Raw genomic sequence first — 27,392 nt, forward strand, 5'->3', positions numbered from 1 at the left:
CCCCCGAGATCACTCCATACCTATTGCGCAATTCCTGCATTCTCGGGTGAACGCCTAACTGTGTCGCGCAAAATAGGACACTGGTGTTGTCTTGGTTGCCTGGTCGGAGCTGCCTGAGCCCTTTCGAATTCTTTACATAACAAGAGTGAGATTATATGTATTGTGCCCGCTTATGTTCCCGTCCGGACCTAAATTGATCGACAGCGGAATACGGGAAATCGAATTGAAACTATGGAAACCCTTCCTTCCAGCGAGGTGGTGATTTAAACGATCAGTGTTCGACAATAAATATATTTTCGTTCGACGACAGGTGAGATTATTTATAGATGAGTTCGTTTTTTTGCGTACTTCTATATTTACATAAGGCATGTTCCCGCGCCCAACTGAAGTTTGGCTAGAGAACAAGTATTTAGAAAATAAAAAAAAGAAATTACACTCAGAAATTAATTTATGAATTGTGAAAGTAGGTCCGCCGTTTGAACTAGCAGTTTCAATAAAATTCACAGTGCTACAAATCGAACAAAACATCCGACAAATTCTCATAACAATAGTATCAGTTTCGACTTAACTCGCAATTTTGGATATTCGCTAAATCCTAATAGTGGAATGAATGAGTATATAGCCTCATAACGTCTAATTGGGTACGTACACAATTGAAAATATTTTTAGGTTCCTATAAATTAAAGTGATATTTTTATGTGAAAAACTCGGAGAAAAAATGTACTCTTCACTTTTATTCTATAAAAATTATCTAGCTCATTCATGCATACACATTAATAAACACAGAGTGTTTCCTAATTTCGGTGAAAAACCCAAGAGCATATGCAGGAGTTGGTTTTATGGAAAAAAATCATTTGAATAGAGGTCTGGAACTACATTGTTTCCAAATTACAGGGTGTTAAACTTCACTAGGAAATCTTTTTCTCTTTGTATCGCTATTGTAAATATTCGTTATCACAACAATACTTAAATGTAACGTGACAAACAACAAACATCGCAAACAATTAGGTTGTTTTTTTTTTAATTCATATTAGTTGCTTATATCCGATTTTTTTTTTTCGGAAAACAAAACGATCTACTAGAACAATCAAAAAATAAAAAAGTTTCACTTTTAGATGTTTTACCCAACACAAAATCGAATGTTACAAGAAACGTCAGGGGCATACATGTCTAACTGAAGTTAAATGAACCTTTTATTACTGAAAATAATATTGCCAAATTTCATCAAAATTGGATGAAGGTTATTTACAATATCAATGTATTTTTGAAACAATGCATTTATATGATTTTTTTCATAAAACTAGCTCCGGAATACAATATTATATTTTTCACCGCAATTAGTTAACACCCTGTAATTACTAGTCTTCAGGAACTAATAACAAAAAATTGTTCTCTACAATTTTCAGTTCGATTGTGAGAAAAGTTGGTCAACATTTAGAGCGTTTCAATTGCTTCATTTTTGTCGTTTGAACCAATTTTCTAAACTTTGAAGTAGAAGATATCCTACTTTATCCTAAAACTGATATCAATTTCGAATACTTTTGATGAAGTGACAAATGAATTGAATAACTGTGAGTTGAGAAATCAAAGAAATACATTGTTCGGGAAAATACAATACCAAATATACATACAATGTTGTACTTAATAATACCATAAATATATCTGCTAGGTATTTTATACCTTGTCTTGAATTAATTTTACAATATGCCCTTATGTAATAGTCAGGAAATTTGATGATCAACATATTATTTCAACAAGATATTACAGGATGTTTCAAATTCGATCCTCACTATTGGATTCTCGGAAACTATGAGAGATACGAAGATGGTTGAATTGGGGCAAAGTTGTGCATTTACCTGACTAACAATATGCCATTGGGAAAGTTCTAAAATGCCTAGTATATCCGAAGATATCCGGAAAAATCAAAAATTTCGGAAAATGGTTTTTATTTTTTTGTGCCTTTATTTTTCGAAGGATTCGAAAATAAATTGCACTTCCACATTGCCACTTTTTCCCTGCTACATAATAGTAATTTCATATTTGCTATCAGACGTTTTGTCTTCCGGCCACCATCATCAACTTTATTTTTTATGGGCGCTGCATTGGATTCTTTCTGTTTTGAATAAAACCAGATTTTACCTTTTCAATGATGTATCATGAGTTATCATTCTTTTTCGAAAAATTGGAGATACTGAACAAATTGAATTCTTATCATAATAGGCTTTGACTTTGATGATTCTAATTTGACTTTCAATTTGTTACACTCAATGACATTTTGTTATTATACAAGTCATTGAATTTTTGGCGAAAAAGGGCTTTCACGAATGAAGAAAAAAGAAATATGATACAATCAAATTTTGATAAATGAGGTGTGTATGAGGTAAATTAGACATTGTGTTCTATTCAATGAAAATAGAACTTTGAACAATTAGCAATAATTAACTGAAATGTAAAGACAAAAGTAAATCACAATAAATGCTCAAAATGCTGGCCTTGTTTATGATAACACAACTGGGCCCTTTTTCGAATATTATTCACTGTACGATCAATTCCCCTCCTCCTCTATCTTCCGAACCCTCTAGCAAGGCTGAGTTGAAGGTCCTCAGTATTTTGATATTCCTCTGATCATGAACATGAATGTATCCATAACGCTTAAGTCTGGAGCCCTTCCTGGTCACCTCACCTGCCTGTTATTCCCTATCTGTTTATCACCAAAACCTTTCAGTCAGGTAATTAGATACTCGTCTGATAGTTAGCACCATCATGCTGAAACCAGATATTGTTATAGTTAGCCAAAGGTAAATATTCCAAATAGTCTTCGAAAATCGACATTAAAAACTGGTGATAGATTTCTGTATTCAGAATTCCGTTAAATAAATGAGGACCCAAAATTCTATATTTTTAAATTCCTGCCTACACGTTAATACTCAATCGCACTTGAGGTCGAATTTCTAGGCACTGCCTGGGGTTGTTTATGTTCCAGTTGGTTATTTCGATTGAATATCCCACAATTCGTAAAAGTGCTTTCATCTGTCCAAATTACATTCTTCATTTCGTAGGAACTTTGATGTGTAGATTTCCCCGGGTTCATGTTTATCTACAAATCATTAATTTTTATTGAAGAGGAAACAATGTCTAACTTACCACATTTATTAATTTTTTTTAGTTTCCTGGTCCATTCTGTCTCCGTATTTTTTCCTCGGCTTTCATATGAACCAAACTCGGTGAGATTTTGATCCAATAACTTCAGCATAGTTCGATGTGGTTGTCGTCTTTCGGGATACAAGTTGAAATACATTTCCGGTGTCCTAGCACTGCTTCTATCGTTATTTGTGATAATTTTGTATCATATTTCTTTTTTCTTCATTCGTGAAAGCCATTTTTCGCCAAAAATTCAATGACTTGTATAATAACAAAATGTCATTGAGTGTAACAAATTGAAAGTCATTTGTTTGAAGGTGGTTGACAATGTTTCGTGGTGTATTTCATCAGTTCGGACTTCCATTGTTTGATATAATATAAATTGATCTGATAACCCTGAAAAAATCAAAAAGATTAACCGAAAATAACAATTTTATTAAACAAAAAACTGAAATCACAAAAAAATAACATACAACAACAACCAAACAAATAAAAATTGAAATATTAATAAAAGCTGAAAAAATTTTAAAAATTAAAATTATTATTAACGAAAAATGAAAAATAAAAATTAAAAGATTTCAAACCAACTTATGTCACAACGTTTCGATTGTTAGTATTCACAATCGTCTTCGGGTGATAACTGGACTTATTCCTCCGACATCTGACTATTTATAGTCAGATCTAGGTTAATAATATTTTTAATTTTATCAATTTCTTCAGCTTTTATTAATATTTCAATTTTTATTTGTTTGGTTATTGTTGTATGTTATTCCTTTGTAATTTCAGTTTTTTGTTTAATAAAATTGTTATTTTCGGTTAATATTTTAGATTTTTTCAAATACATTTATATTATATTAGACAATGGAAGTCCGAACTGATGAAATAAATTGAAAGTCAAATTAGAATCATCAAAGTCAATGCCTATTATGATAAGAATTAATTTATTTCAATGTCTCCAATTTTTCGAAAAAGAATGATAACGTATGATAGGTACATCATTGAAAAAATAAAATCTGATTCTATTCAAAACAGAAAGAATTCAATGTAGCGCCCATAAAAAAATAATGTTGATGATGGTGGCCGGAAGACGAAACGTCGGATATCAAATCTGAAAACACTATTATGTAGCAGGGTAAAAGAAGCGACGTAGAAGTGCCATTCATTATTTCAGAATCCTTTGAAAAATAAAGCCAGAAAGAAATAAAAACCATTTTCAGAAATTTCTCTTTTTGCCGGATATCTCCGGATATAGTTGGAATTTCAGAACTTCCTCAACGGCATGTTGTTAGTCAAGCGAATGCACAACTTTGTCCCTATATAACCATATTCGTATCTCTCAAAGTTTCCGAGATCCTAATGGTGAGGATCGAATTTAAAACACCCTGTATAGTATTCTATTAGGTATTGGTCCCACCATCGTTATTCACAATATTGTCATGTTCACTTATATCTACACTCTCGTAGTTATCTAGATGCCTGTTGTTGTTAACTTGTCTAACCAATCTTAAAATAAACTAAAGACTATGGAATGGTTTTGTTGCAGAATATAATGGGCGACTGCTGATTTTTCTTGCCTTCCATATTTAGGTATGCTAAGTGTTCCTTATATCTTATTTTAATAGATATTTTAGTCTGTCCATAATATTTTGCATCGCAATCCTTATATTTAATTTCGTAAATTTCAGACTTTCCCAAATCCTCGACTTTGTCTTTTGGATTTACTAACAGGCTCTGTAGTATATGACTTGTTTTAAATACCACCTTCATACCTAGTTCCTTGAAAATCTTCCCAACGTTCTTCGTGTATAACTGGTATGGAACTGGGATATATTTATCTTGGTTTTGGTCGTTTCTTAAAGTCGAGATTTTTTGTCAAAAACTGATCTCTCATAAAAAATATACCCCATACAACTGTAAATTTAAGTTATTTACTTTTGAATTACTATAGAAATCCTGATCCTTTTTTGAACGAATGTGTTTTTTTTTTGTTTAATTTTCGGTTTTCACAATTATTCATTTCGGAGGATGATTTTGAACTGTGAAATAATGATATAAATGTATTCACATTTAGGAATGCTAAAAAAAATTATGTTTTTTTTTTCGAACACCTATGTTTCATCGACTTTGTTTCCATCTATGCATTAAGCTAATAATATTTCAGGAATGAATAATTTTTTCAAACTTAGACTTTTTGTTTTTGAGCAATACCATAAGCTTGGAACACTGTTCCGAACCAGAAAACTGTACACATCTCAGCATCTTCTGATGCTTTATAAAGCTCAGATCAGACCTTCTTTGGAGTATTGTTCTCAGGTATGGAGCTCTGCCCCCCAATATATCCTGCAGTTGCTGGATTCTATCCAGAAAAGGGCCATTCTCCTGATTGGAGACGTGAAGATCACGTGCAACCTTGATAGCCTGGAACATTGAAAAAAGGTTGGAGATTTGCCACTCTTCTATAGATACTTTCACGGGGGTGTTCAATTAACTGGGCACATTTCAGTGCTGCTCATCGTCTTGAGGTTCAACTCAGTATACCTCGAAATTCACTCTTTAAGAACTCTTCCATCTGGAGAACTACGTTTATATGGAATAAACTTCTTGAGAACGTTGTTCCAAATGGATTTAATCACCAGCAATTTAAATCCAATGTGAATCGCTACATTGTCACAGTTACCGCTCTGAGAGCGCCTTTTTTCGTTTGAAAATGGAAACGTATCCATAAAATGTTGATGTCTTGTGGTATTACTTTCGACAAATAGGTACTATTGGGATCTTGGTGGCCATACCAGAATACTGAACTGAACTGGTACACCGTCGTACATAAACCACAGTCCATTTCTTACTAAATCTGATGTTGGTAATTGGGCTCTATCAACCTAGCATTGTGCCCAGTTGAATGATCAAGGCATATTGCAGTCCACACATTAACGGAAAACTGGTCCTAGTATAGTGATTTCATGTGGACTTTCTTCAAACCAAAAAATAATTCTGACAGTTTCAGATGGCAATTTTGGAAAATATAGCTTCATTGTCAAATAATGGATTTTCAATCACTTTTTGAGAAATCATTGGCAAACATTTTTTCGTAAAAGGAAATCACGAGGGAATAGAGTCTGAACCAGTAAGATGTTGTAAAAATACAATTAAAAGTCAATTATGGTATTCAAATGAAAATAGTGTATTAATCGATGAACGAGAAATGTGGCCATTATTCGTGTGAATGAATTAAAGCGAGTAATGGGGATTTTATTTTCGAGTGGAATATTATACTTCTTCTATAACTTTAGAGAACCTGATACCATTGAATTCCATAACAAGAAATAACCTGTGATATAAAGTTGATGTGACATAAAGCCATTTTAGTTTTTAAACAGTTTCATTTTAATTTGAAAGGGTTAAATTTTTAGAAGTGACTAATTTTTTGGAAAGAAAGTTTTTGGCTTTCTACTACTTTCTTTTGATTCAGAAAAGGAAGAAAGGAAGTAATCAATTTTAAAAGAAGTAACTCTATACATAGATGTGTAGATCATGGAAAGAAGTAACTTTCAGATACAAATCTGAAAAAAAAGCCTTCCTGAAACAGCTACCTTCATATAAACATTGAATTACACGAATAAAAAATTATTTCGAAACAAATACTTTTTTATGAACACTGAATTATACAGAAAACACTTTTTTTACTCAGTTTGTATTCCAAACATTCGTTATGAAATTAATTCAGATATTCACAGAGTTTCTACACAATATACTAAATGAAAATAAAAATTTCATTTACATGAAACACTGTCATCCCCACTGAAAGACATCGATGTTTTGCGGAAAGACACTTGTCTTAGGGCAAGTTACTTCTTGAATGATCTACACATCTATGTATAGAATTACTTCGAAAAATATCAATTTTTTCACCGCATTACAAATTTCTAGTAAGGTACCCTCGTTTTTACTCTTCATTACAAAATATATATTTCGAAACAAACTGCTACTTCAGTGTTTAAGTTTGATGTTAGGGAACATATTTTGAAGTGAGAAATTCTTAAAGCTGAGCTGTTATTGCGGTGAATTATGGATAATTTTGGCTACTTGTTTAACTGAAAATGGTTAAATAATAATTGATGCTTCTGTAATAATTCTAGAAAAAGTAAATTATTCACAAGAATCATCATGAATTACTGAATTTTTTTAAATTCAAATATACTGTTATTTTTTTGGATATTCATAGATCGTATGTCTGCTTTCAGATGGGCTGAATTCATACGCCAATTTATATTGCTTCACTGTATTTAAATCACGGCATTCTCTGGCCTTTATTAGATTATGGTGTTTTGACCTGATTTACCTACAATGTATATATCTTGAAGATTCTCAATGAAAAATATTTGCAGTTTTTTTATGCAATAAATAATTTATAGTCGTGGTGTGCCGGAAGTAACAAATTTAAAGTGTTAATTTCCTTATCTATTGTGGGTCAAAGTAGCTATGTGAGTTTCATAGGGAAATTGGCTGTTCCTTCAAAATATAACCGCTTTAATGATTTGTTTATTCTCCATTGACCCAATTCACTAGAAGCAGTCAAGTAATTTAATCGAGTTTTTTATGGCGAACACGCTAAAAATAAATTAAACAGCTCCTTAGTTTTTGTAATGAAATATATTTACGCCTGTCCGATCCTGATACGAACAATTATGAATGTTTGAAATATCAGATCGTTTCGATTACGGCACTTGGGCAAATGGAAATGTAAATTTAGAAATACAGATGTGGATACAGAAACGCGTCACATTTACAAATGTCAAGTTTGTAAGTATCGATCTGACAGCAATTGATCGCCACACTTTGTAAAATGGCATATCCACTGTATAATTTGTACCTTAACGAAAAAGGCAAACTTCCGAGAAATTAATTATACCTACATGAGATAATTTTTTAATGGAAAAAGTTTGATAGCCAGGCTCCTGTGACTTTTTTAAAAGACACGCTGCCATAACTACGAAATAAAACACTATACTTACCAATAGTGCAGGTAGTTTTTTGGGCTAGTGATAAGTCCCTAGTAGATGCAATGGACCACAAATGACAGTATTTTGCATTTTACACTCCAACAAGAGTATCACACTTCTGAAATGCTAATTTTGACAGAAATTAATGTTTTTTTATGGCTCTTTTCATTACATAATCGAGTATTAAAAACTACTTTGAGTTTAGGGATTGTCAGTGTCAGTTTCAACGCTCATGAAAAATTTCATTTTTATGTATTAATTTGAAAACATTATTGTTTAAATTTATCATCAAGAAGTTCATCTTTGTAAAGTACATCGTTTGCCAAATTGTTCTCGCGAAATCCATTCATTTGCTGTGAAATTAAATAATTTTCAAATCTGTCATTTCTCCACATGAAAAATGACAAGTCACGAAAGTCAAGAAAGTTGTCATCCAGAAAAAAATCAGATGGAAACGAAATTATCGTATATCCTGAAACCAATTCAGACTTGATGTGCAGCTTTTGTAATCGGAGTTTCCAAACGAAGCGTGGTGTTAACATTCACATGAGGAAAAACATCATTCAACCCCTTTTTGTCAAAATACTAGTGAATCTTCAAACGTTAATCAAAATCTCACTTCCAAAAAATAGAATGCTCATGGAGGATACATGAAACAGAATGTGAGTATTTTGAAGAGAATACCTAAATCATCCAGGATGTTTGTTGCTGATTCTTTAGTCAATACAATAGACAATTGTATTGAATATAATTCTTTGGACTCTTATAAAAATGAAACTGTGTTTCGCATATACATCGTTTTGTATTAATTCATCTAAAAAACCACATAAAGAATCCCTCACTTCAATTATTAGGAGGAATATGAAAAAGGACTCCAATCTTTCAAAATTTCCCCCCAGAGTTGGGAAACCACTAATGAAACAAAATAAAAGTTGATAATCAATAAAGTTTCTGATGGTTATATTACTTCGGCTATACGAATTTTATCTTCGACTGACAATGAAACTGAACTTGATGTTTTACGTGCTGTTAGATCATTTCGAACAGGATCATCTGGTGGGCTGGATTCTCTAAGACCTTCACACTTCCAAGATCTTTTATCAAAAAGCTCCGGATCTAAAGGTGAAGAACTCTTATCTTCTTTAACACCACTATGTAACTTTTAACTTGCACTCTAAGACCTTCACACTTCCAAGATCTTTTATCAAAAAGCTCCGGATCTAAAGGTGAAGAACTCTTATCTTCTTTAACACCACTATGTAACTTTTAACTTGCTGGCAGAGTTAATTCGGAAGTAAATACTTCCAATTCTTTATGGTGCTTTATTACAAGCTCTGAAGAAGAAATCTGGTGGTATAAGACCTATTGCCGTTGGCACATTTTTTCGAAGCTTGGTAGCGAAAATTTCTTGTTTCACCAATCAAAAATATATTCCGGGACTTATTTCGTCCCGTACAATTTGGATTTGGAACTTTCGGAGGATGTGAAGCAGTCGCTCACGCAGCACGCCGTTTCATAAATCAGCATACGAACTCATCTTCAACCATTTTTCTAAAACTAGATTTTCGAAACGCATTCAACATGATTCATAGACGATTATTTTCAGAAAGAATCATGGATTTGACACCTCATCTTTTCCACTTCATCAGCCAGTGTAATCAAAAGCCAACTTCTTTGAATTTTGGAGAGAATGTCATCATGTCGAAAAGAGAAGTTCAACAAGGAGATCCTCTGGGTCCTGCACTTTTCTGCTTATCCATTGATCGTTTGATGAAATCAATTCAAACTGATTTCATCTGTTGGTACTTGGATGATAGGCCTATAAGTGGTCACCCGGATACAGTTTTCAGTCAGTTCGAAAATATATTATCGTCCTCTGAAGAAATTGGGTTAAAATTAAAACTGCGAAATATTTTTTCAATTTGCAAGATGCATCAATAATAGAAAAATTCAACAGTTCAACTCCTGGAATAACAACAGGGTTAGGATAACAATAAATAGGCACGAATTGACTCTACTTGGTGCACCACTTTCAGAAGAATCTTTGGCTGAATGTTTAAGACAAAAAACGACGTCCCTAAATTTTATAGCCTCTCATATTAAGAGCCTTCCTGCTCACATTGGATACTTTTTACTAAAGCACTCTTTAACAATTCCTAAGAAGTAGCCCTACATGGCGATGTCGAAACTAATGAGCACAATTCGATTCAGCACTTCGAGAAATCTTGGAACAAATAACCAAAACAAATCACGGATCCAAACTTCGCTTCCGGTGAATCTGGGTGGTATTGGCATCAGACAATCATCTTCACTTGCTTCACCAGCTTTTCTCTCCTCCTTCGATAGTGTAAAGCATCTGATTCATTCTATTTAACCAAATTTCTTCTCTGGTATTGATGATTCATTTTATTTGGAAGGTGAAAAAATATGCATAGAAAAATCAAATGCACTAATACCTGATAACGAGGGCTCTCAAAAGTCTTGGGATCTTCCTTTATTGCAGATGTTATCTACAGAAGTCATGGTTGTAGCTAAGGACTCCCTTACAGATCAGGCTCGTCCGAAGCTGTTTCAACTAAGGAATCCGGCGCCTGGCTCAACGCACTTCCCGTTGCATCGTTGGGAACATTATTAAACGACGAAAGTTTCAGAATTTCAATAGGTATTCGTTTAGGTTTGCTTTGTATTAATCACAAATGTCGGTGCGGTTTCGTTGTTGATGATAATGGTACTCATGGCCTCAGTTGTAAATTTAGTGCAGGTCGCTATTCCCAACATTATGCAGAAAATGACATAATTAAATGTACATTGTCAACAGCCAAAATCCCTTCTATGACTGAACCTCTTGGAATTAGCCGAGATGATGGAAAACGTCCGGATCGAATGTCTCTCATTCTTGGATACATGAAAAACCTTTGGTTTGGGACTTTATCTGTGTCGATACTTTCGCTCGCTCTCATCTCAATTCATTTTCGCAAACAGCTGGTGGAGCCGAATGAAACAGCGGAAATACATTTGTCTGGAAGATCGATATATTTTTTATCCAATTGCCATTGAAACATTTGGTAGCTTTGGTTCCTTTGCTTCCGATTTTTTCAGAGATATTGGTCGAAAACTAATTACAGTAACAGGCGATTCTAGAGCAAGATCATTTCTAATACAACGAATCAGCATTGCAATTCAGAGAGGAAATGCTGCATCAATTCTTAGCACTATTTATACTTCTCAAAGTTTTGATGAAATTTTCTTTCGCCCACAAAATTGGTCTAATACAACTAAGTTTCCTTATACAACAGATTTCTCCCCAGCTTCTTCTGTTAAAAATTATCCAAACGTTATTGAGAGTAAATCAGACTAAAAAAAATGTGATAGACTCAACAGGCAAACTGAACACCAACAGTTCCAACATCATGAAAAGACAAATTAAGAAGAGAAAAATGTTCAAACCCGAAAAAATTTTGCGGTGATTCAACAAATAGCCGAATCTCCACCTTTTGCCAACTACCCGCACACTGTGATCTTCCCGAAGATGAACCACCAACATCCGTCAACAATTTCAACAAAGTCGTTTTCGACCACTACACCGAAAACGAGTTCAACGACAATCTTTTCATATGCCTCTTGAAGCATTCCAGAAGGTCCCACCAGTTTGTAGATCCAGACTGTTATAGAGTGGGCATGTTTCTATCTATATCCGTGATCGACAGTAGGGCAGTCAACTTGCAGCCAAGGGGTCTCCCTATAGTCCAGTCATTATAGTAAGTTCACCTCGGAATTCGAGATACACAGCTGTAAGTCTGTAAATACTTGTATATTGACACCCTAAAAGTTGTCTCAAAACCTACATATGGTAGGGTGTGAGCAACTATTAAATTTCAAGGTCAAAGGTCACAAAAATCGGTTTTTTGCACTTTTTTTGGAAATATCTCATTTCCTATGGGTTTTTTGCTATTTGTATTTATTATCAATATTGTAGAATACAAAATTCTCTACAAATTTTGTTTAAAAAAATTTTTTATACGGTGAACCGTTTTCGAGATAGAGGGCGGAGAGCACGCGGTCACAGCATCACTTCAGGTCAACCGGTGCCTCCGGTCGAAAACGCGCCATATATAGTTGATGAACTATCGATAAATCAATGATTATAAATATTTGTCAATTTTTATGAACTATTATATTATATTTTATCATTTTTTTTCTAACTTATCCACTTTTTATTCAGTATTAATTTATTTAACAACACTTACCATGTAATTGCAGAATTGTTAATGAAAATATAGGATTTATATTTGAATTTTAACCTAATTTATATTTATAACTTCTTACATGATGAAAAAAAAACAAATAAATTATGAATTGATCTTTTTATTAAAAAATATCATTGAATACATTTATTTTTATTGAAAGTAAAGAAATGGAATAAAGGGTACAAAAACTACAATTTATAATTTTAATCATCTTCTTCCTCTTCATCGTCGTCTTCTGGCTGCTGGTAAATTTCAAACTGGTCTTCATTATCGTCTTCAACGACATTTGTCTCGTTCTTCCATGATTTCGGGGTCGAAGGTTCCATCTTCGTTAATGTCGCTCTGATATGGTAGAGCATTGAGACAAGCTTGCCCATTACATTGGCCACAAGCTAAAGAGCATTGCAAGCCCGCTTTCCTGCATCCGCATCGCGAACCACAACCACTCTTACAGTTGCAGAAAATTGTATTTAGCAAATCTTCTGGAGCAGGTGGTAAAATTGTCATGATAGGCTCCAGAAAATCGTTTCGCATTGCCCAACCCCATACCTGGGGTTCCAAATCATGTCCTAACCAAGTTTGAACTTGATAATATACACGGTTGAAATGTTGATGAGCAGCTGCACTTGTTGGTGGAATATTTGAAAGCTGCACAGGTTTATTAAGTTTTGTAGACTTGACGTAATGCATATAACGAAGATGATCGAGACTTTTCACAGATTTCGGAGCATTATAGACTGCCAATAAGGTTTGAGTTCCACTCTCTAATAATCTCTGGGCCGAACAATTTTCTTCCTCAAATGCTGCAGCTAGTCAGTTTCTCAAAAACTTTTAAAAATGATTTTTTTTCTTTCTAAAAAGCGCAGAAGATGTGTCACAGCCACTTAATGCGTGCAGAAATAAAATATGTTATTTTAGAATGAGGATAATTATCAAAACTTTTAGTCGAGTATATCTCCGTTTTTACATTACCTTTCCCAACTTTTTTAAAGAAAATTTCTTGTTCGTAAGACAGTGTACGCCCAATTAAAATGACAAGTAAATCAATATCTTGTCCTATTATAACTGCAGTTTTTTTATACTTTAATTCTTCAATTGCAGTTTCAACAATAAGAACATCCGCATCATCTCTGGTTTGTTTATTAGTGATATTTGCAGCTTGTAATTTTTCAATTAACATATTAATGAACTTATCTTTGTTATTTCGATTTGATAAGAATTTTTCTTGAGTAACTGGTACAACCATTGTTTCATCGAAACAAACTTCATACGTTTTTGAAAGTGCAGCAGGTCTTCTCTGCTGCTCCATAGCTTTTACGTTCTTACTGTAGTCTGAATATCCGTCAAATACAACAATTATTTTGGAACTGTAATGCCTTTGTAAATAATTCATGTATTTATCAAAAATAATAGAAAAAGTATCTTCTCTGCTCCATAGAACATGATGAAGAAGAAATCCGCCATCAATAATGAACGTCACATTATTTTCATTGAGAACAAAATCAATTGGGCTCATGTTGTCATACAATGACGATTTTGTTGTTTTTCTCATGCCATCATTATCAAATAGAGCTGTTGGATTTCGAAGATATTCTTACTTTCAAATTGTTTGCTGACAGTAATTCTTTGGAAGAGTAATAATGGATCCACTGCAACTTTACAATCATTTATTTTTACATATTTGTTAACACTGGAAAGCGGCATTACTTTTTCGGAGCGTTTAAACTTTATTTCATTAAATGATAAGTCGGTGATCTTCTTCATAGACTCTAATCCAATTTCGTAAGCTCTGTGGCAGTTAATTTGCTCATTTCCAACAATTCCAGAAGCTATCGATATTAACTGCGTAGTATTTGGAAAAGGATCATGGAGTTTAAACCAATCAAATAGTATATTTACGTCAGCATTGTCTTTTTTCACTCTTGAGTCTCTGGAATCTACGTGTTGCTCGGTCGACTCCAAGTAGATATTACAGAACTTCTCCATTTCCTCACAAATAGTATTTGTGGCGTACATAGCATATACCCATTTACACAAAACACTTTCTTTCGTATATATGGCGCGTTTTCGACCGGAGGCACCGGTTGACCTGAAGTGATGCTGTGACCGCGCGCTCTCCGCCCTCTATCTCGAAAACGATTCACCGTATAAAAAATTTTTTAAAACAAAATTTGTAGAGAATTTTGTATTCTACAATATTGATAATGAATACAAATAGCAAAAAACCCATAGGAAATGAGATATTTCCAAAAAAAGCGCAAATAACCGATTTTTGTGACCTTTGACCTTGAAATTTAATAGTTGCTTACACCCTATCATATGTAGGTTTTGAGACAACTTTTAGGGTGTCAATATACAAGTATTCACAGACTTACAGCTGGGTATCTCGAATTCCGAGATTCTTACCTAATTTAAGCTTGAATGACTGGATTACTAATCAAAACAATTACTGTTATATCAACTTGATTTTGCAAGCCCTGATCGCATGCCCACCACGCTACAACTTACTGAACAGTCTGAGTAAAAACGAAAGAATTACGTCTACCCCGGTTATATTTGGAATATGTCGTTTTGTGGAACAGTTTGTTCACCTACCTTCGTACATTTTGATGAAAGACGGGAGAGTGGATAAATGTTCCAAGAATGGTTTTATTTTGAATGGACTCAATGATGAAATGTTTGAGCTAAATGAGTTGGTTAAATATTATATTGACGATGAAAAACCTCTCGTTGACGGTGCTTTGAGCAATGAGTCAAATAATGTATAGAACATAATGGAGTCGAAAAATAAAGGACATCCAACCAGAAGGATCGACTTCACCAGTACACCAATAAGTCGGAGGGCAACTAAAGTCGATCATTCATCGCAACGGGGACCACATTACTGAGAATATCCAGCCTTTCCTCACCCTGCCATTCAACATTGAGGAATTGAAGACTGTCAGAGAAGCTCTTAATGTACTCGTCTCCAAGAACAGTTTAGAGGGGCTGACTTCGTCAAAAACAAACGAAAAGGTCGAAGCGTGGGAGCAAATTATGTACAAACTTTCCCTTATCCTTATTTTGCATCTTTTGCTTTTTGAATACAGCCAAGACCGTTGCACAAAGATTATCAAGGCTTTTTAATTCGACTTGAAGATTGATTCGACTTTGCTTTCGTCGGAAATACAGTCTCCAACAAAGAAGCAATACAAGCTATTCGTCGTCAATTACCACGAAGCCAAAAATGCCAACATAGGACACTACGTGACCGATGCCTTCCACGTCGCATCGGCTACAACTGCTGGATAAGGTACGATGATTCTTCGGTCAAGACCGTGCAGAAAGAATACGTACTAAAACCCCAGAGAACGCAAGTTCCTTATTTGCTGTTCTACGATAGCGATATGATCCGATCTAAATAACTCCCCCCTAGGGGTATGAGGTTGCTGCTTTTACGTAGAGTTCAGCGACTGGAATCTTACGGAATATCTCTTTTCGGTTGTCATTGAATTTAATATTTTTTTAGATTCAATGAATTTTTTATTATTTCATTTTGTTGTAATATGATATGCACTGGTATTGTGAAAAAAAACAGTTAATTAATGAAAATAACAAACAAAAGAAAAAAATCGTTTTCATTTGTTTATTCAAAAAACAATTTGTTATAAATGAATTCAAGTTGAAGAACTCATGGGAAACAGTAAATTTCTCAATCAAAGTACTTTCCTTGCATATAAACATGGTTTTGAGTCTTGTGTAACATATAACTCCACTTGGCATGGCATGGTCCTTTTGCCGGAGGATAATTCGGGATTGATTGAGAAAATTGATTAAATTCTAGAAAATGTCTCCTATTAAAACTGAAAAATAAAACATTAATGACTACCAACTGGTCATTATTGTTTTTTTTTCTACTTTTTCATCACCGACTCATTCTTTATCTTCTTACGTTTTAAAAAACATATCTGGCCATATTTCCTCATGATCCTGCGATTTGATTAGCTGCGTACGTCATTCTGTCATTAAATTAATTCAGGACAGATGACCTTTATCCAACTTTCAAAGACTCCTCTAAAGAATCCTAGGTCATTTCAGATAATACACCCACATTATTGGTCAATTCCCTAGACACCCTTTCGAAAGAGTAAAATTTGCTGAACTTGATCTTTAGAACCTAGCAAATCATGTGGACCCCATGAATTCAATTTTTTTTTCGACATTGAACTAGGGTTAAATCATTTATATTGAATGAATAACGAATATCTTCTGGAACTTCACGCATCACTTCTAAGAGGATAAAAATCTGAAGCAGTTCTCCTCAAACATACAAACTCAATCTCAACCTCTGCCGGCTCTAACTAGAATTCCTTTCGTGAGTGTGGTTCAAAACCACAGAAGTTATTGGTGAAATGACCTACTATCGATATTGCAACGCCTTTGAGAAAACAAGTGAAATTTGGACCTCGGTTAGAATAATATGTAGGGCTAAATGACTTGTTGAACAACTAGTTATCTCAGCGAGTGAAATATTTCTAGCTCACGATGCTGTCACGATGCCTCCAAGAATTTGAGCAACCCTGCAGCAAGAGGCTTTGGAATACCCCTGCCTGATCAGATGTCGCCTGTTTAGGTAAGAATTTTCCTAAATAATGCCTCATCCTGAGGTGTGCTTATCTATGCTGAAAAGATGTGTGACCCTGAGCCTACTTAGTATCACCAATGGAATCCTATAAATGCCGAGTGCCCCCCTGTGACATCTAATCAAGGGCAAGCGATCAAAAAGCGACTCATCGCCTCCATGAGAAAAGGATATCTTATGCAACTGCCTTCCACCAAAATCCTGACAGGCAGAAGGTGCATATGCATCAAGAGAGGTAACAGGAAGAATGCCTAGTAGGCATAATTCGAGGTAGTCCTCGAATTATCATCACGACGAATTGTCACTACGTTGAAGCCCATCTCATCCGGCAATGACGTCACCAAGACACGAAAGTTATCGCAACCAAATAATTTTACATGGCGTGAATTAGACGTAAGGACAATTCGACGTAGTGGGAATTTGACGTAGTGATAATTCGACGTAAGAAAAATAATTTGCCTAGGCGCAGGAAGTCTCACTACGTCAAATTATCGCTATGTCGAATTCTCGTTAAGGCAAACTCAACCTCTCCAACTCCAGCAAACGCTTTCGAAACAAACCTGAATGAACGAATCTAATGTGTTGTCAGGTATAAGCAAAGCCGAGGGTATAAGCAGGGGGCGCTCGGGGCGTGTGCTTCTCCTGCCTCCCTTAAGAGTTCTGCTTTCCATGCCATACATTTGTGTTGCTGAACTACATGATGAAGGTAGTCACAGACTGACCGCCGATCCTCACTAGGAAAATGAACCACGATCTGTCAACCTTGGGGTCAATTATATTAGAAATAGAAATTCAGGTTTTGGTAGGAGATTACATACTCTGTGTCTGCCCCGCCGCAGACCGTATCAGGTTTTCAATGTTTGGCAGAATACGACTCTTGATAGAAAAATCATTCATCAATTAAAGTTATCTGCATCGTTATTTGGTCGAATTTGAAAGTGTCATGAGTTAAAGTGGAATTAGGAAAAGTACTGTCCACAGAGTCTCAAAAGAGACTCAAACACAAAGTCCACTGACTTTGAGAAAAGATTACACAGATGCAACATATACTTCATAATCGTCCTATGTTTTTAAATAATATTTTGTAAACAAATGAATACTGTTTTCACAACAACATAGTAGGGAATATACATAATGCACATTAATGACTCAGTAATAAATCTACATTGGAGTCAAAAAACAAACTTACGAGGAATCTGGCTGGTGTGGTTTATCTAATGGGTGCATAACTGGACCACATTTTTGTGCTGCAACCATATCGTTGCAGCACGATAATACTACTCCACATAATTCTCAAATTGCCATGAGGAATTTGATACCGACTAATATCACCGGATTTAATTCCTCTGGATTTCTTTTTTAGAGTTCATTTCAATACTCGACCTAATAATGAAGATGTTGTATAAATCAAATGAAAGATTGATGACTTATTACAATATTATTTTACAATTAATTTGTCTAACTTGCCACAAAAACTGTGACAACACTATTTTAATGTATTTTGATGTAAGACATACTGTAAATATTTATACAAGTCTTGAACATGAACACGACAAGCCGCTATTGAATTTTGAAAACTGTTTACCAAACTATCATAAATTTTGAAGTGTCCTTATGGGACTTTAATTTAATGGATTAAAACGAAAGTACTTGTGTTATCGAAGTTCAAAAAAAGTGACACTTTTTTCTTGTTGCAGGAATGTAGCCAAACAGACGCACACTATTCCATTTTTTCAATATTATGAGTGAGTTGCAGTCGACCATAGAGTTTTCAGTGGAGCTATTCAAATTTTACAATGTCGATTTATTTCAAAGAGGGTGAGTATTAGATCAATAAAGTGCCAAAAAAACTTGTTTGCGCTGTAATCAGTCCAGCCAAGCTCATCAACTTGGAATATTCGTTGTTTGTCTAATCAATGCCCACTTCAGAGCGAAATTTTCTGCATTGTCGATTTGATTCAATTTATAATCGGAAACCAGCATGGCGATAGAAATGATAATATAAGATAATCAAGAAAGTGCAGCAAATATTATAACTTCATTAATTGAAGAAATGGATAGCAAAATCTTGTGTATTTTGGTATCCATCCGGTAACTAAATAAATTTAAAAAAAAACAAGCACACCCCAACCCCTTGAGCTAATTTGTTCCTTGTTGAAAGTTCGCCATAAAAAACATGGCAAACTATCTCGGTATATTTGTTGCCTTACCTCATTTGTCCTTATGCTTTTCAGCTGTAATCATTCTAAACCATTTCTTGCGCTATTGAAGAAGTTCTTCAGTTTTTCGTGTGTGTTCCCAGGTTTGTGTATTTTTATGTAAATCCGCGGCTGGTTCGGGGCCCAAATAGCTCAGGGCTCAGTACGGAGTCAGTTAATTTCTATCCGTCCAAGTTTTTCAACATTTCCAAACCAGTCTCGATGAATCTCTTGCTTCACTCATCTGTTGCGGCCCCAAAATAATATTTCTTGTGAATTGCAAGATGACACCAAACCTAGGATGCATATATTATGAGTTCATCAACCATACTGCATAGCTAATATATCATATCTGGTTACAACCTCCAGGTCTTTTCGTCAGTATCAGTACTAACTTTGCGTTTCTTATCTAGTCCAAATGTTTATTCTGAATCAGCCTAGAATCTAGTATCACTCCCAAATATTTAATAATTATACATAATATACAGCGTGACTCACGGTCGATGGTAGGTTAGACGTTTCTGGAAAACGCAAAGCATGATTTTTCTGAAAATTTCACCTCTCACATTACCTTACCTGTTCTATCGATCTAAAATATTTTCAGCATTGCGGCGTTGCTACTTCTATCAAAAAGTCCTGGCAATACATTTTTTTTTTAATGGAACACCCTGTATATTAATACATTTTTGGAATTGCTCTAGTATTTTAATATAATTTTGTTAATAATGTCCTATACCTATCTCTATCTGTTTTCGAGATAAAAAATAAATTGTGCTAAATATGGTCCAAAACATAGCCTTAATTGAAATCAAGTACATCATTACTCTCAATTCATGAAAAGTTGATATTTTGATGATAGTTTGGACAAACTCGAAATATTCAAATAACACCAAGAAACCGACCCCATATCATACAGGGCGTGCTAAAATTACTATTATTTCCATTGTGCATAAAAGTAGTCGAAAGTTCATTTTTTCAAATGAAACCCCCTGTATATTACTCGATAAATTGAAAGATGATGAAAAATGCTTCAAGATGATATACATGTCAAGCTAAATCGTCAAGTTTTCTTGTGGATAAATAGATATTCACGTTTAACCTACAAGTGTTGAAAGTGGCATTTTATTTTGTGAGTGGGGATTATTGCAAAACGAGCGTCAGCAAGTGGAGCAAACTCACGAGCAAAATAAAATCACTTCTAACAAATGTACCATACAATTTTTTTTGTATAACGTTACTGATGATAATAAAAAAATTATAGGGTCCATGAGATTTGAACACACGATCTTTGGATTACAAGGCGTATGTTACAACTACATACGCCAACTCACGTTATTTTAAGAGGATTATTGGTAAGTCATGAAGGACTTTCAACAGTTGGACTGAATACTACTTCGTCATCGTCAGTAACTTCACAGGGATTTAATATTACCAATAGCACGAAATGCATGTGTGAAATTTTCTAAATGATTTTTTGGTAGGTGTTCTGATTGAAGTGTTTCTATCAGAGATTTTCAATAACAGTTGTACAAAAAATAATTTTTAAAGAATTTGATTTCAATGTAGCCGTGGAAATATGAAGCCTATGACAGTTTGGGAACTTTTATAAGTAATTGATAAATGGTTATTGACGGTGTTTCAAAAAATCACCAAAAATTAATGCAAATATTGATTATTCAAACGAAGTTCTTATGAAATTATTTATTATACACGGACAGTGTCATCAAATCATTACCAGAAATTGTAGAAAATTCAACCAAATGTATCCTGAATTAACACCAATGAACGAGAGGAAGTTTGTAAGATTACAAAATAATTTCCTTAACTATGGCTCAATATTAAAAGCGCCTTCAACATTATCAAATCCTGTTACTTCAAATGAGAACAATACTGTTAACGTTTTGGCATATTTTTATGCATATCGAGAAGCTTCCATTCGCAGTGCAGAAAAAGATTTAGGTATATCACATGCTTCAGTACAACGAATTTTGAAAAATCACGGAATGCATCCGTATAAATTTACCAAAGTTCAAGCTCTAAAAGCAGAAGATTTCGAACGTAGAATGCATTTTTGTGGATCCCTTTTAATTCATACACAGGAAGATCTAGAATTTTTGTCAAAAATAATTTGGAGCGACGAATCAAAATTTACGAGGGATGGTATTTTCAATAGAAGGAATAAACATTTTTGGGCTGATCATAATCCTCATGTTACAAATGAAATGGGTTTTCAAGAAAAATTTGACCTGAATATTTTCTATAATCTGAAGAACATTAAAATTAGCTTTTTTATTTATGAAGACACACTGAATGCAGAGAGATATCTCCAAATATTAAGGACGACTGTAACCGATTTTCTTGAAAATTTGCCTTTAGAGGAATATAGTAATTCGTGGTTTCAACTGGACAGAGCGCCAGCTCATTCCACCCAGGAAGTTTTCAGGAAACTTGACGAACTCTTCGACGATCGTTGGTTTAGGCGTTTAGGGCCGTGGGACTGGCCACCGAGATCACCCGATCTCACGCCACTTGACTTTTTTTATGGGGTGTTTTAAAAGAAAGGGTATACAGTACTCCAGTGCCTACCAAAGAAGAATTGCGACGGCGAATAGTGCGGAGTATTGAAGATATGGATCCCCAGGAAATTGAAAAAGCAACCACAAGTTGCATACAAAAAAAACATTTTAAAGTGTTTAGAATGTAATGGACAACATTTTCAGCATTTATTGTGAAAATGTGATGTTTAGTTTACAATTTTGTTATTTTGAATCATCTTATTCTGTTATTGTCTGTACTTTCACATGATTTAGTCCACAAAATCTTACTTTTTACCTAGAAATGACTGATTTTTGGTACAGTTGTTCCCAGGAAACTTTGAGCCATAGTTAAGGAAATTATTTTGTAACCTTACAAACTTCCTCTCGTTTATTGGTGTTATTTCAGGATACATTTGGTTGAATTTTTTACACGTTCTGACAAAGATTTGATCACTTTGTTCATGTGTATAATAAATAATTTCATAAGAACTTCATAAGAACATAAGAATAATCGATATTTGCACTCATTTTGGAAGATGATTCGAAACACCGTCGATAACTCTTTGTATATTACTTATAAAAGTAACCGAACTGCTATAAGCTTGATAATTTCACTGCTACCTAAATCCAAATTCTAAAAAAAAATAATGCTTCTAGAGGAAGCGACTTTATTGAGGAAACTTGACGATTCAGGTATAGGGACGTGATATATCATCTTGAAGCATTTTTCACTTTACGGAGTAATATGCAGGGGGTTTCATTTGAAAAAATGAACTTTTGACTACTTTTATGCACAATGGAAATAATAGTAATTTTAGCACGCCCTGTAGGATATGGAGTCGATTTCTTGGTGTTATTTGAATATTTCGAGTTTCTCCAAACTATCATCAAAATATCAACTTTTCATGAATTGAGAGTACTGATGTACTTAATTTCAATTAAGGCTATGTTTTGGACCATATTTAGCACAATTTTTTTTTATCTCGAAAACAAATAGAGATAGGTTATAAGACATTATCAACAAAAAAGTATCAAAATACCAGAGCGATTCCAAAAATGTATTAATATAAGGGGTGTTCCATTTAAAAAAATAAAGTTGCTAGGACTTTTTGATGGAAGTGGCAACGCCGCAATGCTTAAAATATTTTAGATCGATAAAACAGGTGAGGAAATGTGAGAGGTGAAATTTTCAGAAAAATCATGCTTTGCGTTTTCCAGAAACGTCTAACCTACCATCGACTGTGAGTCACGCTGTATATAGATAATTACATCTCTTCACCTCGAAGCGTCAAGGGTCTTAGTTCCTCTTTCGTGGTATTCTTGATGAATGCTACTATCGTCGATTTGAATGGGCTGATATTAAGTCCTTCTTCCCAAGTCTATATTGTTATAATCTGTTATAATCACTATATTATTACACTCGCCTGGACTAGGATGATTAACTCATCTCAATAATACATTACTTTATATCAATTGTGGTCCGGAGGACGTACTTTTCTAACACGGTTTTATAACAATAAGAACAATGCCGCTTTGTTGACCGTTTCCTAATATGACACTACATGACACTAATATGACACTACTGTTACTTTCCCGGCTGCATATTTCGTCGAACCCTCTTTTTCAACGCCTGAATGGTTTATTCTGGGGATGTATTTTCAAATGCGTCTTCAATAACAGCTAACATGATTCTTTTTGTTTCTGTGACCCAACATAAAGTCGATGACATACTGGACTTGTGAGCACATTGGTTTCGATGCAGTAGTCCTCTGCTGATAACTCGTATCCAATATTCAAGTAGTTTTTACAATGTTCTCAATACAAATGACATGAAACTGATTGATGTGAAGATCTTCGCCGAATCCTGCTTTCCCAGTTTCCGAAATGAAAGTGGCCCTGATCAGATTAGGTATTGATTTTTGAATAGAATATCCGATTTTTCCGGCATCATTCGATCAATTGTATCTGATTCTGGTCACTTTACTGTATTTTCAGTTGTATCACTTACTGTTTTGTTACTGGTATTTTTTATTGTTCAATTGGCTGTTTCAAGTATTTTCATTGTGACTTCTTTGCTATGATGGTGATAGTTGGTTTTAATAATTTATGAAGAGTATCATTTTTTTCACCCCACATTCGACCCAATAGGGTTATAATCAAAGGGGAAATATAGATTCAATTAATCAAAATATATTTCATAGTGGATTCTTGATACAATCTCACACAGCGCTATTTCGTTATGCCATAGTGGGCATGAGTGGGCATACTTGGAAACTGTTTGTGAATCAAATCATCTAAAAGAACAACTCATTGAGGCCAGTCTCAAATTCCCTAAACTGTGGGTTAATGGACTGACACCTATCAGAAAATTACTCCCCTCGCTAATACCACGAAGGGCGTTGGATTATCCGACAGGTTTCAGTGCAGAATTCTTCACTGAAGCAACAGCATATGCAGGAATAACTTCAGTGAAGAACCCTGCACTGACACGTGTCGGATATAATCTAACGCCATTCATGGTATTAGCCAGGGGGTTAGTTGTTTTCTGATAGGTGTTAGTCCGTTAACTTACACTGTAGGTAATTTGAGAATGGCCTGAACGAATTGTTCTTTTATGATAAAATCTAGTACCAATTATGGTATAGATTTAGGTATAGCAGCGCAGACATGAATGCAACCATACTTGATATCATCTACCTTATTCTGGAGTTTGAAATTGAATTGCTATGTACCCCCTATAAAATGATAATAGCCTTATAATTTATCTTTTACAGAATGTACCAAGTTCGCTGTTCGCTTCGTGTTTCATCAAAACTGAATGTTGAAATTGAGGTTACCACTCCCGAAGTAACCACTGGTTTAGGCTCGGCTATTGTTTTGGGAAATTATGGAGCATGTCGTCCCTTTCAGATACTATACAGAAACGAAGAAGTTACTTTGAAAGACGTCGTTTTATTTAGGTGAGGTTTTCTTGGAATTTATAATTCATTTATTTATGAAAACAAATGTTCTCTTCTCTTCTACTACCTACTTCGCGTGTTAACATAAAATAATGATAACTAGTGTAAAATAATATATTAATATAAGTATTATGGCAGATACCAGGCGGAAAAACAACAACTAACCCAGCTAATGCCGCACAGAAAGTTGAATTAAAACCATCAGTAACCTGTGCAACGTCTTCGATTTGGCAAAGAGTATCACGACCAAACAAATATAATTCCGGCTAGTGATGAACTCTTTCTGGGGGTAGAAAATAATATAATTGAAATCGTTATTTAATTTTGAAGAGATGTACTTGTGTTACTTTAATTTTTTTTCTATTAATGTCATTTCCTAATATAAATTTCTTTGTGTTTCTTTTTTAAACTTCCATTCGCTATGAATATATATTTGTGTTTCAGGTAGGGTATCATAACATTTAATGGCAGATGCCATAACATTTAATGGCAGTTCCCAGTTCTCATATTTTTCTATGAGAGCGAAGGTACAAAAGTATCAACAATAACTCTGAGGATAATCTGCTGCGGAGAATAGTGATAATTAATGCAAAAAAGACATCAAATCCGTTGAAGATAACCATCATCCGGTTGAACAGTATAACCTGACTCTTGTCAGGGTTCATACTGATCCTCCACAGGTTGGCTCTTTCCTCTAATCTATCTGCCTGTTGCTACAAGTATCTGGTGACGTGCGCTTGGCTTGTTGATCTCGCCAACAGAGGAAAATTCAACCATATAAAGAAAATAGCGAAAGTTTTCGCCACACCATAGTAAATTTATTGAATGCTTATGACGTTGCAAATTTATAACAATCGCTAACAATCCAGATTCCAAACCATACAAGAAGAAATGGTGAATGCGTGTGAATATTTTTCCGTTCTCTTCGAACTAGATATGTTAATGCGTCTTTGCCCGGATTTAGGTTAGGTTGTTCGGAGCACTAGCCACTTTTTCGTTTCCATAAAAAACAACGAAAGTTGAGGTCGCACCATAATGGATTTATTGAACGCTTATGACCCTGCAAAATTATAAAAAACCATTCACAATCCATACCAACCACGAGGTCATTGAGTAGAATATCTACGGCGATTCCAAACAATACAACAAGAAATGGTTAAATGCATGTGAACAGTGTTCCGTCCTCTTCGAACAATAGGTATATAAATGCATCTTCACCCATATTTAAGTTAGGTTGTTCGAATCAATAACCACATTTTCTCTTTTTAATAACTTTGTCGACTCATATTAGATGCCAAATTGATGACGTATGCACATTCTTTCGTCTACCTAATGAGCTACGGGAGAACCCAAACAAAAAATGATCAATATATACCTTTCCTCAAGAATTAGCACCAGATCAATCCACAGGACATATATGAGAGAATATCACACTAGTTACAAAGTCCCAAAGAAGAACTAAATTATTACTAAAATCTTCGGAATCGGGCAGAGCACAAAAGAACTCCCAGCGTACCAGTGGAATTTAACAACTGGTTGAAGACCAACAATGTATATAATCATGTCATTTCAATAACATATCACGACGAAGATAATCCATAAAAATATTGAAGGAAAGACGTAAACGGACTCTCGTGGTGGCCGTGGTACCAAGAAAGTTTTTAAAAAGTTAAGTTTGAGGGCCTCTTTATTCACGCCAGTATCCAGACCGGGGATAACCACGAAAAGGGGCCATGTATGTGAATTAAAAAATCTGAAACACGATACTAAAAAAAGTACATTGTTTTTTATTATAAAAAGTGTGACAAAAAAGGAGTGGCATCATCTCGTGGTGGCCGTGGTACCAAGAAAGTTTTTTAAAAGTGAAGTTTGAGGGCCCCTTTATTCCCGCCGGTATCCAGGACGGGGATAACCACGTAAAGGGGCCATGTATGTGAATTCAAAAATCCAAAATACGATACTAAAAAAAGTACATTGTTTTTTATTATAAAAAGTGTGACAAAAAAGGAGTGGCATCATTGCAACGCTTCGCGTTTCTTCTAGTTAGATGCAGCGTTACTTCGGTAGACTTCTAGCAAATTCCATATTGGCTTCGAAAGGATTCGATCGCCATATATAAACCCTACTCACGCGCCGATCGTCAAGAAGTCAACTTTAAGTGACAATGCGGTACGGAAAGATCTAATAAGGCGATAGACATTTGAATCTTAGTTGAAGTTTCAGTTGAAGTGTTTGGTTATATTAACAGTGAAATAAAACTAAGTTTGAATATGGTAAAGTGTACTCAATCATTTTTAAACCCATGAAGAAAACGTAACGATACCTATTATATACGATTTCCAAAATTTTGATTTTAAAATTGAGACTATAAAGTCGTAATTTCGAGATTAAAGTCGAAATTTCGAGTCAAGAGTCGTAATTTCGAGTTTCAAGAAATTTCAAGAGTTAACTCAAAATCCCGAGTTTAAAGTCGTGAATTCGGGTAAAGGCGATAACATCTCCCAAACACAACGCATTTATGATTCAATACCAGAAAGCGCTGTTTCGACCCGGCGTAGGTCTCATCAGTGGTGCTAGGCTGAACCACAAATGCATTGCTGAACTCAACTGTTCTTAAAGAACAAGCTTGAGATAGTAAGAGCAATGAATTACGAAAACGTCATCTATGGGATCGATTCCATGCACTTT

At 34.6% G+C, this 27,392-nt stretch overlaps 1 protein-coding gene across 11 annotated transcripts in view; it reads left to right on the plus strand.

Moving 5' to 3' along the window:
• LOC111515938 (protein FAM135A) overlaps window positions 1–27,392 on the plus strand; it is a 72,577-nt gene that overhangs the window by 6,105 nt on the left and 39,080 nt on the right. For 2 of the 11 annotated variants that reach the window (XM_074169505.1, XM_074169499.1), the window contains exons 1-3: window positions 31–310; window positions 18,707–18,827; window positions 24,519–24,704. In XM_074169505.1, coding sequence (XP_074025606.1) covers window positions 18,751–18,827; window positions 24,519–24,704 — 263 coding nt within the window. In that variant the 5' untranslated portion in view covers window positions 31–310; window positions 18,707–18,750. Of the gene's footprint in view, window positions 1–30; window positions 311–363; window positions 642–8,142; window positions 8,804–16,906; window positions 17,001–18,706; window positions 18,828–24,518; window positions 24,705–27,392 lie in introns of those variants that run through there. The other 9 variants (XM_074169448.1, XM_074169511.1, XM_074169493.1 and 6 more) reach the window with 7 other exon arrangements.

Source organism: Leptinotarsa decemlineata, unplaced genomic scaffold, assembly GCF_025532065.1.
Source record: "Leptinotarsa decemlineata unplaced genomic scaffold, Ldec_3_MD MMD2_P_RNA_scaffold_11, whole genome shotgun sequence".
In the NCBI taxonomy this organism is placed as follows: Eukaryota; Metazoa; Arthropoda; class Insecta; order Coleoptera; family Chrysomelidae; genus Leptinotarsa; species Leptinotarsa decemlineata.